The sequence below is a fragment of the Apium graveolens genome, chromosome 2, assembly GCF_009905375.1.
Source record: "Apium graveolens cultivar Ventura chromosome 2, ASM990537v1, whole genome shotgun sequence".
Classification (NCBI taxonomy): domain Eukaryota; kingdom Viridiplantae; phylum Streptophyta; class Magnoliopsida; order Apiales; family Apiaceae; genus Apium; species Apium graveolens.
In genome coordinates, this window is record NC_133648.1 from 309,378,760 (window position 1) to 309,393,670 (window position 14,911).

At 32.8% G+C, this 14,911-nt stretch overlaps 2 protein-coding genes across 3 annotated transcripts; one reads left to right on the forward strand and one right to left on the reverse strand.

Annotated features, from left to right (window-relative positions):
- Positions 1 to 445: 445 nt before the first annotated feature.
- LOC141708697 (polyadenylate-binding protein 2-like) lies at positions 446 to 10,181 on the forward strand. 2 transcript variants are annotated; one of them, XM_074512448.1, is made up of 6 exons: positions 446 to 694; positions 925 to 1,027; positions 7,149 to 7,219; positions 7,946 to 8,137; positions 8,237 to 8,364; positions 9,738 to 10,181. In XM_074512448.1, exons 1-6 carry the CDS (start codon positions 569 to 571, stop codon positions 9,781 to 9,783), a joined length of 666 nt encoding a protein of 221 aa, XP_074368549.1. In that variant the 5' UTR covers positions 446 to 568; the 3' UTR covers positions 9,784 to 10,181. The 2 variants fall into 2 exon arrangements, with proteins under 2 accessions (XP_074368549.1, XP_074368550.1); XM_074512449.1 differs by lacking the exons at positions 446 to 694; positions 925 to 1,027 and adding an exon at positions 5,180 to 5,604.
- A 958-nt stretch (positions 10,182 to 11,139) lies between these two features.
- Positions 11,140 to 13,404, reverse strand: LOC141706378 (uncharacterized protein At1g28695-like). The gene is made up of 3 exons (XM_074509149.1): positions 13,172 to 13,404; positions 12,540 to 12,914; positions 11,140 to 11,864 (listed from the first exon to the last, which is right to left on the reverse strand). The coding sequence occupies exons 1-3, from the start codon at positions 13,331 to 13,333 to the stop codon at positions 11,364 to 11,366; spliced, it is 1,038 nt and encodes a 345-aa protein (XP_074365250.1). The 5' UTR covers positions 13,334 to 13,404; the 3' UTR covers positions 11,140 to 11,363.
- Positions 13,405 to 14,911: the final 1,507 nt, after the last annotated feature.

Sequence of the window (14,911 nt, forward strand, 5' to 3'; positions counted from 1 at the left end):
ACAAAATGCAAGATAATATCATGAATATCGTAAACTTGTTCATTCATGTTAAATCAAAATAAAAACCGACTAAAAATTAAACCCACTATATTAACATTTTAAATGAATATAACTTTCCTAACAAAAATAAATGATTAAAGGTAAGAGTACGACTAATTTGTGATTAAAATTTTTCATTTTATGAATACGAGAATATATTATAAATTGATAAAAAATATTAGTTATTAAATATATATATCATCAAAACATCCTGAATATTAAAAGTCCAATAAAATTTAACCTGGCACTAAAGATAAAACCTTACAAAAATAAAATTATCTTCCAAAAAATCCACGAAATGCAGAATAAAAAATAATTCTGCAAATACAAAAATAAAGAAAATGACTAAAATAGACATGTACCCTCGTGCCCCATAAAATTTACTACGAGATTATAAATTTGGGCCCTCTGCCACTTGCCGACCGCCTCACAATCAGTGTGTTGTGTATTTATCGAGTCTCTCTGTGTGTTTGAGCTTCGCCCCAAATTTCAAAACCCTAGAAACCGACCCAACTTAATTAAATTAACAATGGAGCATCATCAAGAAGACCAAGATCAAGAACATGAAGTTTATGGCGCTGATATACCTGATGAAACTTATATGGATGCCGATGTTGATATGTCTCGCCTTGATGAAGATGAAAATGCTTCTAAGGTCTCTCTCTCCACTTCTCTCTCTCTCTCTCCCTCTCTCTCTCTCTCCCCCTCTCCCTCACTCCCTCTCTCTCTCTCTCCTCCCTCTCTCTCTCTCCCTCTCCCCCTCCCTCTGTCTCTCTCGCCACTTCTCTCCCTCTCTCTCTCACATGTTTTTATATATATGCGTGTGTTTGTTTCGAATTAAAGATGTGTGTGTAATGTATCTAATTATTTGAGTGTGTTGGTTAGGAATTGGAAGATATGAAGAAGAGATTAAAGGAGATTGAAGAAGAAGCTGGAGCTCTCCGTGAGATGCAAGCCAAAGTTGAGAAAGAGATGGGGGCTGTACCAGGTCTCTTACTCAACATACATTTTTATGCCCTGTATCGTATATGCCTATATGTACATGTTGTGTTGCCTTTATGTATTCATGTTGTGATTCCATAAATTGTATACAATTTGTTATTCTCCGGTTAATTTAGGTCTACGGTGAACTTGGTTGTGTTCCCCACACCTCTCTACGATAATCTTCTTGGCGAACCTAGTTGTGATTGGTTGTTAACTAAGTTTATGACTATCTGTGGCAAACAAAAGATGCTCAAGCCAAGATAACGATCTAATTAATTAAAGACCTAAGGTAAACTGTGATATCAGATTGTAACCATGCTCAAGTACTTATAGTTTCTTATATGTTGCAAGGGTTATGTATGGAGTTCCCAAAAAACTATTTTTTTGATTGGCAGGTTATTCTCTACTAGTCTACCTATCGTAAATTTATATTAGCTATTAGGTGTTACTAGATTCTCTACTTGGAAAAGGAGGATAAGGGGTGAAGCATTTTGAACAGGACTGAATTTACCTTCCACCATGGATATGCTAATAATGATTAAAGTGAAACTACTGCTAGATCACGTTCATTGACCCCACCTGCCACCTAGCATCAGCAATGAATAAGATACTTCATTCTTTGACAAGAGTAGTCAATGATGATATTATTGGTATACATGTCAGCCCTACTTGTCAAAGCATAAAGGAAAATCCCGATGCTAGCGGAACTGATGGGCAATGCATGCAGACTAAACTAGGGTTTCCGTGAATACTTGTTAAATTATTCTCCAAAAGATTTTTAAAAATCACTAAATAAATTACCTAAATTAAAGGCTTTAGTGATTAACAATGATTAAACTTTTATAGATAACTGAACTACTCTCGTAATTGTAATTGGACTCTAATCCATATCATGTCTTGTATTCAAAGTAAGTACTCCCTCTGTCCCAACCATTTCTTTACGGTTTCCTTTTTGGGATGTACCATCCAATTCTTTACATTCCAAAATTTACCAAAAATAGTCAATGGGTCCCACCACTTCCCCCACTTTTCCTTCTTTTTCACACTACTTTTACTCCACTATCTCCCTTTTATACATTAAAAATTAATGGATCCCACCACTTTACCCCCTTTTCTTTCTCTTTTCCACTACTTTATACATATTTTGTAACCTCCGTGCCCAAACCAAACGTAAAGAATTGGCCGGGACGGAGGGAGTAATAAATATATCAGGATTTCAAAGCCATTTGTGTTCTACCCAAATTGATTCCGTGGGCTTCTTTTTTTTTTGTTGTCCTACATTAGGCCTAGGTGGGGTAAAATGCTCACACAGGCGTATACATCCATTAAGCGAATCAGAATCAGGCTAATCAAACACTAATCCATTTCATATCTTGTATTAAGAGTAACTGATAAATATACTACTAACTTATTGGGCTTTGAAAGATTCCCTAAGGTGCTCATGTAGTCGTAGGCATCCCCTCAACTAGGAGTAAGCATCCATGCGGAATCCGAATCAGGTGTTCATAAATGTTATTTGTAGATAGGCATTTGGCATACATATAGTTGTCATACCTTTCTAACTCTTTTTTTTTCAAATTATTTCAACAGTTTTTGACGATGGGTTCTTTTTTCTTTTCTTCTGGTTCATTTTGTAATCTTATCTCTCCATGATATGGTTGATTTTCAAATTTCAACTATTTAGATTAATACGAATGGTGTTTGGTTTTGGTTCTTGATATAAAAACCCCATGTTATTACATAATGCTTACGGTTTGGTTTTAGGTCAAAATCGCACCAAACCATACCACGCTCATGTCTCCACATTAGAGATACAACAATGCAACTAGAGCTAATTATCAACCTTGCTTAGATGAAGGCCTTTTTAAATAAGAAAGAGGTCTGATCAAATCGGTACGCTTGTTTGATGGAAATATTTTGATACTTATGTCAAGTATCATATTGCAAGATCTTTAATCACTGGAATTACGGATAAGTTTGTATTGTGCAATACATTTCCTCATTTTTAATTTTATGAAAATTAATTGGGTAAAATGATTTTATCATAGTAAAAGTGGGGAAAATTTATTTATTTAGCTATCTTTTTCTTGGGGGGGGGGGAGTAAGTTTGATTCACGTGGAATATGGAACTCACTTAGGTTTAGAATTTTGTTATACTAATTTGGATTGAAGTAAATTTGAATGATAGTAACAATTAGGACCAATGTTATTACAATTTATATTTACCCAATTGTATTTAAGGCGAAAGGTAACATGGGGGTTTAGAGATATAAATTGGGGTGCAGCGATTACCCGTAATCTGGAAAATATTTTTCGCCCACTTGTGGCAGCCAGATTTTCCATGTTGGTTTAACCTTTTATACATGTTAAGACCGGCAAATATAGAACTTGACGGAGAGAATAATGGAATATAGAATGGATAACTTTGAATATATGTGAACAATGGAATACATGTGAAACACTAAATCAAATCAATATGGGCACCACAATGTCGGTATACCTTTCTAATTCTTTCTCAAATTATCTCTAACAGTTTTCTACAAACAATTTCCTTTTCTTACATTTTTCTTCCTTTTATCTAACCTCTCCAGAATAGATATGCTAGATCTTGGCACCTCATTAATTTGATTGATATCAATCATGGCATACTTTCTATATCTATTCATGTCGCGTTTATAATATCTATGTCGCGTTTATAATATCTGGGGAGACTTCAATATTTTTACAAATGTTACATTGTATCTATTAATTTTATAAGCTTAGAGGGTTAAATTAACATGTGGATGCTAAATTTGCAAGTTGATTTGACTTTCTAAACTTCATTTTAACGAATACAATGTGAGATTTGTAAAAAACTTGAAGCGCTAAATTGATATTAACAATATATTTAGAAAGATATGCCATGATTGTTGATATTAATATATTGAGTTGTCAAGACTTGGCGTATTTATTGTGGCGAGATTAGATATCAAAGAAGGAAACTGTTAGAAAAAAGAATCCGTTTGAAAGAAACTATTGTGATAATCTGAGGGAGTCAGAGAGAATTAGAAAAGTATGCCAAGACTGTGGTGCCCGAATTGATTTTGTGTTTTACAAATATATCACTGTGCACCTATATTCGGAGTTAGGTTTGTATATTCCATATTTTCTCACCATCTTGTTTTGTCTCTAGCGGTTTTAACATGTGTGGAAGGTTAAACCAACATGGCATATCTGGCTGCCAAAAGTGGGTGAAAAATATATTTGGATCAGGTAATTGCTGCCCCCCTCTTTGATCTTAAACTTCCTTGTTGTAAGCCAAATTTTATCCCTACCCTCGAGATTTGAAATTAACAAATGTTTAAGACATTACATATAGTCAGATATGATTTTTGAGATGATGATAGAAGATTGATTAATTTCTTCATTTATTTATGCTTGTTTAGATTTTTTACCAAACAAAAATATCATTCAAAATAATCCTCTGAATGTTTTTTTCACAATTTGAATCTTGTTATACTAATTTAGAGTGGAGCAAAATTAAGAGATAGTAACAATTATGACCAATATTATCAAAGTTCATATTTATCCAATTGTATTCAAGGCAATGGCAAGATGGGTGGTTTAAAGATATAATTGGGGTGCAGCAATTACGTAATTTGAAAATATATTTCACCCACTTATGGCGGCCAAATTCGCCAGGTTGGTCCTTTGAAACATGTTAAGACCGACAAGATAAAACTCGATAAGTGAAATGTAATATGAAATGGCTAATTGTGAATACATGTGAACAATGGAATAAATGCGAAACACTAGATCGAATTACAGCAATCTTGGTATACCTATCTAATTCTATCTCAAATTATATTAACAGTTTTCGACAAACAATTTCCTCCCCTTTAATTAATCTCTCCACAATAGATAAGGTAGATCTTGACATCTCATTAATTTAATTAATGTCAATTTTGGCATACCTTTCTGAATCTGTTCATATTGTGTTTATAGATGGACAGATATTGGTATTCATATCAATTTAAAGCTTCAAGATTTTTACAAATGTTACATTGTATCTATTTATTTATTAAGTTTAGAGAGTTAAATTAACACGTGGATGCTAAATTTTACAAGTTGATCTAACTTTTTAAACTTTATTTTAATGACTGCGATGTAAGATTTTGTAAAAAACTTGAAGCATTAAATTGATATTAACACCTCAATATCTCTAGCTATAACCATGATATGAATAAAATTAGAAAGATATGCCATATTTATTGATATTAATGTATTGAGGTGTCAAGATTTGGCATATTAATTGTGGAGATTAGATATCAAAGAAGGAAACCGCTAGAAAACAAACCGTTTGTCAGAAACCGTCGTGATAATTTGAGAGAGAAATTAAAAAAGTATACCAAGGTTGTGGTGCCCATATTGATTTAGTGTTTCACTTTTATTTCATTGTTCACATATATTCAAAGTTAGGCCCTTGTATTCCATTTTTCTCACCATCTGGTCTTATCTTTGCCGGTATTAACATGTATAGAAGGTTAAACCAACATGGCAAATCTGCCTGCCGCAAGTGGGCGAAAAATAATTTTGGATCAGGTAATTGCTGCTCCCCTTTGATCTTAAACTTTCCTGTTGCAAGCTTTCATCCATACCTTCGGGATTCGAAATTAACAAATGGTCTGGACACTACATATAGTCATATATGATTTTTGAGCTGATGATTGATTAATTTTTTAATGTAATTATGCTTGCTTAGATTTTTAACCGAACCAAGGACAAGATTTCATTTAAGATAATCATCTGTATGTTTTAGTTTGTTTTAGTTTCTTTAGGCTAAGCAATATGTTATACTATTTTATACAATAAAACAGGTAGAGCTAATCATCAACCTTGTTTAGTTATCTGGTTCTTGCTGTTTGATGGAAGATCAATCCGTGAATGTAATGCTTACTGTTCAGATTATCATCTTGCAAAATTATGGTTTACTAATTTAATTGAAGATAAATTTTGTTCTGTGCAATCTATTTCAGTTAATTAATTAATTGTTTATTTATTTACTCTTTTATTAAATATTTATTTTTTTTGGGGGGAACCACCCCAAATTATGGAATTGTTCATGTATTTGAGATTACAATATCGTGTATTCTTTTTGTCCCTTTGTTTACTGTTTATTTAGAGATGAAATTTGGAAGAGATATACGATACTTTTAAATTAATAAATACTTGCAGTTTTAGAAACAAAAATTGGAGCATATTCTTCAATTTTTCATAGCTTATCGTTTTTGGATGACTGGATTTTTTTATATTAGATTCAGGATAAAGCTTTATTGTTGTTTGCTTGTTCTTTCGTATGTCCATCACTTGTTTTAGGGGAATAGATCTTTTGAGCAGTAAGATTAATTAATATAACATATGGGCAAAATTAAAAATTTCTTACCACTTATTTATGAGAAACTTTTGTTTTAATAGACATCTATCTTCAGAAGGTCAATGAAATTCATTTGGTCACGCTTTGTCCTCAAGATGAGCGATTTAATATAAGTATTTTTTATTTGTCTACTTATGAGCCATCCAGGGGCTTACTGAAGAAAATGTATATAAAAATGTTGAGCAATAGTTTTTTTGAATTGATATTAACTCATAATATACTGCTAACTGCTTCTCCTGGAAGATAGATTTTCTTTTTTGCTTTCTTTTTTTTACTGGTGATAAAAGATAACATTGAGGCTGGGCTTTGGCTCTAGCTTCTTGCTGCTTGAGGTTCTAGTCCTAAAAGGGAACCATAGTTTAGGAACGGTGCTTAGTAGATCATCTTTTCCCACTGTAAGTGATTCGGAGACCAAACTAATACAAATAATCAGGGGTGGTGCTTATTAAAATTATGAGGTATAGATTTGGAGTCTCATCTCCCTTTACATGCAAGTCTCTGCAAGGATGGTAGAACCGCATGTTGGATTAGGTGTTTCTAAAGTGGCAAATGGATGATGTTGTGTTTCTATCAATACCATTTATCAATATTGTCCTCACCTATTTCACTGATTTATCCTCTTTCTGTATTATTAGTTTTCTTTATTTATTGCTGATGATTTTAGTGACAAATACAGAGGTTCCTAATCATGTTTCCTGCCCATACTATGTAGATACATCCAGCGGGACCGCTACATTAGCTGAGAAGGAGGAGGCAGATGCCCGCTCCATATATGTAGGAAATGTAAGGCTTCATTACCCATTCTACTTCCTCTTTTATGCTGCTCTGATCTCGTTATCTTTATGCTCGTTTTATGTCCCATCACGAGATTAATGGAAGGAAAAAAATTGTATGCATGAAGAACGATTCTTTTGCCCGACGCCCGGCTACGATAATAGTTTTATGGGAGGGATTAAGAGGGTCTTAAATAGTAGTTTCTCTTTATTTGTTTGCATTAGTCGCCCTTTTCCCAAGTCCATCAATATAGAAATCTTATCTTTTTTTCTTTTACAATATTAATTCATCCGTGTCAGTATTCTGCAATATGTATTCCATCTATAACAAGGGTAAGCATGGAACTAATATTAATAATGATTGCCATTTTATGTACTCAAACCATCCTTAGTTTGCCAGAAGCTAAATCAGCTATTATAAAGACCAGTCATAAGTTTTTCTGTAACATTTTTATTAAGAATGAGCAGACTAGTTCAGGAAATTGGAGGATTTTAGGGGCAAATAGTATCTTTTTGCTACGCAGATCAAGTTTTGATACCTGATTTCAGGGTTTAATGTTATAGAAAGGAGAGTGTTAACTATATTTAATTTTCTTTGTCGGGCTTTGAATCCTTTTTCTTACTATGGGACACCTGTATTTCCCGTGTAGGCTGATGTTTCCATCAGTAGCTGCTATGCTTATGTTGATATTTTGAAATGGATGTGATAAGTCGTTTTGTTTTGTCCTCTTTTCAGGTGGACTATGCATGCACGCCTGAGGAGGTTCAGCAGCATTTCCAATCATGTGGAACGGTTAACAGAGTGACCATTCTAACAGACAAGTTTGGTCAGCCAAAAGGTTTTGCCTATGTGGAATTTGTTGAGGCCGAAGCTATACAGAATGCCCTCCTTTTAAATGAGTCAGAGTTGCATGGTCGTCAATTAAAGGTTTATATTTAATTAGATTAGTGCAAATGCAATCTTGACACATTTTCGTTTCCTCTTTTTCAGTGACATCATTGTGGCTGTGCAATTTGTTTTTTGCAGGTAGCTGCAAAGCGCACTAATGTTCCTGGAATGAAGCAGTTCCGAGGAAGGCCAGTCAATCCTTACTTCGGATTTCGGTCACGAAGACCCTACATGCCCGGACCTATGTTTGCTCCTTATGGTTATGGGTAAGTATCATAAATGCCTTGTGTATTATCTTCGTCGATGAATTAGTTTAACACCACCTATTATATTTGTTTATATGTGGCTATCATTTTTTGTTGCCAAAAGATGCGAAATTCTGCTACGCAAGTCTTACAAGTGGTTCCTATGCTTAGTACACATAATGCGCAGAGAGAGAAGCTGAAGTTGACATATTTAGTTTATGGCATGATCTATGCATCAGTGTTTTGGAGTCTTGTATGATGTTCATTTATAGAATCAAGGGTATATTAATATGGAGGCCTCTGTGCATAATTGTTTTTTAACACTATATGAAGCTAGTTGTTAAATAGAAGCCTAATCTCTGCACATATATCTTTTGATGTGATACATATGTGACGTAATATATAATTAGTGTTCAAATAGATTTGTTTAACTACATGTCAATAGATTCTAAAGGCCTTTTTTGGTTGATTAATCTTTCTTCATGCCAGAATGATATCTAATTTGTCAGATTTTTTTGGAGAAAAATTGATGTTTATTAAAATTCAGTCAGTAAGATGGTGCGTCCAAGATATTGCAGACTCGATCTTCAGTTAAGATATTGCAGATTCGATCTTCAGTTCTAATGGATTTGCTGTTTGATCTTGTATCAAGTGATTATGTGGCCTGTGTTGAGATTTTTCTTAGAAAAGTAACAAGTTGTTGAATGATGTGCTACCTAACCAATATGACATGAAAAAAGCTCAAAGTCATTTTTATTTGCTAGCATTTCGAATTGCAGTCTTTCATATTTAAGGAATGCAATACCAATATTTAGGTCAAAGTGTGTGTGTGTATATATATATATATATTGGCCTAGTAATATCTAGTCAAAGATCAAAACAAACGAACTACTCGTTTATGGTGTTTGAAGTTGTTTAGGGCCTCTTATATTGCAACATGGTTTAGTTTTTTGAATCTGTGTTATGGATGTATACATAAACCTGATATTGTGGAACTACTTTTAGCAATCTCGATTGAGGCTTTAAGTGTACAAATTTAAAGCCCAGGCCTACTATATACCCGAATCCAGTCTTGTTGCTCAAACCACATACTTTTGAGTTTACTTCAGTTGCGCCGTCTCATCTTGAAGATATATGCAGGTAGCTTAATTAGTCGGCCACATAAATTGAAATTTGTAGCATGACTTGTAGAAAGTCCTCCCCATCAAAAGTATGTCATGTAATTAATTTACAAATAGCCTAACATAGTCTATGTTTTCCCAGGCCTGTCTATATGATTGCCTCCTTTTTGTGTTATGCTGTGTGATGCTATTAAATCATTTCATAGCATCGTGGCATGTAGTGTGTGTGCATCTTAATCCTTTTAATTTTAAGTCTTTCTACCTCTGGTGCAGACGGATCCCAAGGGCCAGAAGGCCGATGCGTTACAGGCCTTACTGATATTGGATGCAAGCGGCATGATTGATGTGCTTGGCCACCAAACATTGTGTTCACATTTTAAAGAAATTGTAAGATGGCTAGTATGCCAAAAATGTTTGTCTCTGTACCATGAGTTGGGACTTCTCTTTCAACCCTTTTTCTCCCCTCAGCACAGCCCCGGAAGACCATGCCATGTTGCTGTTACTGGGGCACTAGAGTTGTATGTTAGTTTTATGCATTTCTGACTTAGATTTTGTTGGTTATAGATCATTTACTTCAATTAGGAGAATTGGAATTGGGCAAACTTTAAGTTTTTACCATAAAAAAATAGTAGTTGAAACTCAAAATTGACATCCTGTCCTGCTGATGCTTTACCATCGTCGTTTGTTTGGTAATCTTTAAAGCTTTTACACTGTGCTCCCAAGTTGCAATTTGCAAATACGAGAGAAGAGAAAATTCTACACTTTCTTTCTGAAACTTTCTTCTCATTTTTTGTGATGATTGTGAGGAATTGTTTCACGAAATAATTTATTTAATTACTTTTATATCCAAACTTTCTCTAACTCTCCCTCAAAAACTTGGGAGCAAACTAGAGAAAATTTATTAATTAATCTCCCCTTCTCGTTTGTCATTCTCTTGAAAAACTTGGGAGCAGAGCTACATGATTGATTCTCTTGATTTGTAAGTTATAGTATCTTAAAAATAAAATAACTTAATACAATATATTATTTTGTTCAGCAAATTTTCACAAACATATATGACTAGTTTATGTTTACTATGTAAATCATAAATGACTAGTAATATTATAATTTATTTTATGTAGTTAAGAAAAATTTTACAGGAAAAATAATTTGAAGTGATTATATATTTGAAATACACGTGTTATTTTTTTTTTTTTGAAGTAATGTGATTTCATTCGTCTGGCAGAAGCCTCATCTGCCTGAATAGAGTATATGTACAGATTCTTAATGTTCTACTTACCTGGAAATTGGAAAACCAGCATGCGAGGGCGAGGCCACCAAACCTTGGCCGCATTCATGATATAGCTAGTTTAGCCAATGAATGAGCAATGCTATTAAAATCCGGTTAAAATACATTATAATAAATTATGTATACAGCTGTGCGATATCATGGATGTATTACTTTTCGATTCTCCCCTGACGATGATCCCGTTTAACGAAAATGAGAATCCCTTAAACGAGAATGAGAATGTAATATATTTTTTTTTTAATCAAAATTTCATCTCATATTTACTAACCGGGTTGAAATCTCTCGATCCGTTTAGCATAAAAGTCTCAAATAACCAGAGACAAAGCATTAAGCCAAAACAAAAAAAGTGAGCCTGCTCAGAAACTTGATGTTTTTTAGGCAGCAAGATTGTGCTTGTGATGAATAATAGAATCAAAAGCACATATAATAGCAAAGATTCACAATTGTCACAAACACTCACAATATGAAACTTGTTTAAAACAGATTAGTTATACATGCAAATACATAACATATACACTTACAGAACATAAGCACAGATGACAGAACCATTGAACCTCAAGTTTATGTATGAAAACTTAAGAGAGAAAAAACAGCAACAAATTGAGAAGTGTTCAGTGTCTCCAGGAATTAATGCATCTATCATGAGGAGACCAGAAAAACCTCGAACTCTCGTTAGCTGACAAGCTCTTAAACCTCCTCCAATCTGCCATAACAGTCGAAAGATCAGCCACCTTAGCAACAATGCTCCGACAACAATTAGCATGAACTGTGGAAACAAGTCGAGCATCTTTGCTATCTTCACAAAAGCCACTAAAGAAAACTGTGTCCAAGAACTTAACTTTGAGGCCTAAACCGCGGAACAGGCCCTGGTGCATCAAGTTTAAGAGAACATCCTGCTCTTTTAGACCTCTAGAATTGTTTTTTTGGGCGTACCAGGAATCAAACAGGGCTATTGTTTTGTTGTTTGATCTGACCATGTAAAAACCTGTGTTGATAAAGTTTAGTTCTGACCACGGGTCGCCGTTAAATTTATCGGTACTGATTTGCAAGTCTACGCTTCCGTTAACTATTAGCTTCGGAAATGGATTTCTGAGCCATAACACATCTGTATCCTGTTCAAAGTTCAAACACAGCAGACAAATCATGTATAATATATAATAGAGATAAAAGTTCAAATGAGAATCTGGAAACATAATATTAATAATGTCAGGCATTCTTTTTAAAAAAATATGTTGGCATATTTTTTGTTGAGCTTTATTTAAAGGCGGATGATCGAGAACAATCGGTTGTTATACCAAAACATACCATAAAAATATGTACCCCGCGAATTTAACACTAGAAATTTTACATGTAATGCATAAACTCGATATAATCTAACAACCAATTGCCTCTTGACCATCCCATTATTTAAATACATAGCTATGTTTATTTACTGTTAATTCTGTTTCAATAATAATAAGATTAATTTATGCATCTATATTTAACAGACCCAAAAAAGAAAGCCAGCAACTATATATATTGACCAAAACTTCACCAAGATTTTCTCAAAAAACAAAAAAACCTCAACAAGATTAATTAGATGGAATATCTATTTTTAAAGGGTTTTCAAATCAAGTCAGTACAAACTACCCCAAACGCCTCATAAGTTGATCTGTTAATGTGACCACATTGACCTCTATAATCTTCAACACATTAATCTAGTGTCATACGTTAAATATTCAGCTAATTACACAGTAATTACTCTTTCACCATACATAATTAATCTAGCTTAGCAGTTGACAACATACCGTGAAAATGAAGTTGTAACCACGCTTAAGAACATCACCAAGAAACAAAGTTCTTCTCCACATCATCTTGATAAATTCCTCAGACATGTAAAGCTCCTCCGAGACGAAATCTACACCGTCTGTTTTGAGCTTGTAACAATGCAATCCATGAAATAAACATCGTCGATACGAAGTTTGATCCATTGCACCAACTAGAAGATGGTCTTTTAGGCCTTGTGTATCTTCTCCTAGCCATAATCCATCTAAAAATATATCCAACATTGGCTTGTATCCTTCGACGTATGCCTTGTTCACTATAGCTATTATTACTGTCTTGTTTTCTCCAGAAGCTCTTGCTAGTGCTGCATCAAGATCGTCTTTGTACGTAGGTTTCAGCTGTAACACATGCAATGTATATACATCAATAACAAAAATTTATAGCAATAGCAAGGGAAACAAATCTATATCAGCCAGGTCATTAGAAACCGGTCGCTTTAAAATTTTATTAAAACCCTTAACGGGATCTTATATTATTAGCCCAACAGTTATGCATTATATTCATACATTAAATGTTGGTTTTTTCACGAACGGTAAATATTTAAATTTCTGTAAGTGATCGAGAGAGCTCGGGGGAGGAGGTGGGAGTGACTTACATTGAGTGTATTATGAGATTGTTGAAGAGAGGGGAAGATGAAGGATTTGATAGTGGTTTGGTTGAAAAGAATGACATAGAGTAATCCACATAGAATAAACATGTAAATGCCATTTTCAAGTATTTTGGAATTAAGCTTGGATTGTTGATGATCCATGATCATATCAATGTATTTTTTGAGTTGTTAATTTTATATGAACTATGAGAAAATGGAGAGAAGGTTTTGGGTTGAGAGATTGATATTTTGTTTGTTTAGAATTCCTATCGTGTAAGAAGACTGTTATAATAGGGTTATCTCCAACCTGTATAATTTTAACTGATTTTCCGGTAAAGAAAGAACTTACAACTAATTAGAACTTCATTTCGGCTAGAGTTTTGATCATATAATTAATATTTTGAATTTTTTTTATTTTAATATTAAAATTTTATTATCTAAATTTCATCGTTATATGTGTTTAATTTTATATGATAATTTTTTTTTCGAATGAAAATCTGTTCCCCCGATATTATATTTTTATGAAAATCTAACTCTTGTCAAAGTATAATAAAAATAATAATATCACATTTACAAATATAAATATTAAATATAAATTATAAGTTTAATTCAATGCTGTTTATATCTTTTAAATGAATATTTATATCGAGTTATTTTCTGTCAATATTTTTATACAAAGAAATTTATTTATATTTAAAATCTAATAGCAGACTTTAAAATTTACAAATGATGTGGGGCCAATTATTTCATAATTATAAAGAGAACATTTACATAAAAGACATATATTATCATTATATTCACTATGAAAAAAACAGTTAAATAAATTTATTCAATTAAATTAAGCCTATTTTTTTATAGTGATTTTGTTATTTGTATTATCCATAATTATCAAAACAAAATGGAAAAGATCAATCCATGCTTATCATGTCTCCCCTGAAAACAGTACAAGATGTTAACATAAAAACTGCAGTTTACTTATCTCGTTTCCTCATTCATGCTTAAATACATTTCAGCCTTATTTTTTCTCGTTTCATGTCACAACTAAATTATGATTTGGCGGTTTAATTCCGCATTTCTCTACAGCAAAAAGGTTCGGGTTTTTTGGGACCGTACAATTATCACGTTTTTCTAGTACTAACTAGTTTTCCTTTTGTCGCAAGTTATTTTAGTGTCCGTTTGGTAAATCTGAAAATAAGCAACTTATAACTTAAAATGAATAAGTGAATTATTAGTGATAAGAAGAAAAATACTTATAAGTTAAATAAGTGTTTGGATAGTTTTTACTTATAAGTTAGATTTTTTTTCTTAAATGAATTAAAATAAATAATTATTAAATATAATTATCTAAATTCATTAATTTTAAATTAGATTAACATTTAAAAATAAATATTTTAAAATTGAGGTTAATAAATCAATAAAAATTAAAATAAGTTGAGAAAAAGTACGTCGTTACTAACGTTCAACTTATCAGCTTATAAGTTATAAATTTAACTTATAAGTTGGGTCGACAAACACGCGTAGATAAGTTCTTACGAACTTATAAGATATAAGTGGCTTATAAGTTATGTGCCAAACAACCCTTAATTTAGTTCATATCTTAACTGTTGAGAAAAAGATATTAATGTTCCATGCTATTCACCCTTATGCAAAACTCATATTGTGTTTGGTTGGAATTAATAAAATGGGATGAAAGGGAAAGTTTGGAAAAGAAATAGATATGTAAATTTTTTCTGATAAAATGGAAGG

What these genes read in the sequence shown, in the direction of transcription:
- LOC141708697 (XM_074512448.1), top strand. Translation starts at nt 569, where the DNA reads ATGGAGCATCATCAAGAAGACCAAGATCAAGAACATGAAGTTTATGGC. An exon ending in AAGATGAAAATGCTTCTAAG is followed by an intron (nt 695 to 924) that starts GTCTCTCTCTCC and finishes TGTGTTGGTTAG; the next exon opens with GAATTGGAAGATATGAAGAA. An exon ending in TGCATGGTCGTCAATTAAAG is followed by an intron (nt 8,138 to 8,236) that starts GTTTATATTTAA and finishes TGTTTTTTGCAG; the next exon opens with GTAGCTGCAAAGCGCACTAA.
- LOC141706378 (XM_074509149.1), bottom strand. Translation starts at nt 13,333, where the DNA reads ATGATCATGGATCATCAACAATCCAAGCTTAATTCCAAAATACTTGAA. An exon ending in AATCTCATAATACACTCAAT is followed by an intron (nt 12,915 to 13,171) that starts GTAAGTCACTCC and finishes CATGTGTTACAG; the next exon opens with CTGAAACCTACGTACAAAGA. An exon ending in GTTACAACTTCATTTTCACG is followed by an intron (nt 11,865 to 12,539) that starts GTATGTTGTCAA and finishes AACTTTGAACAG; the next exon opens with GATACAGATGTGTTATGGCT.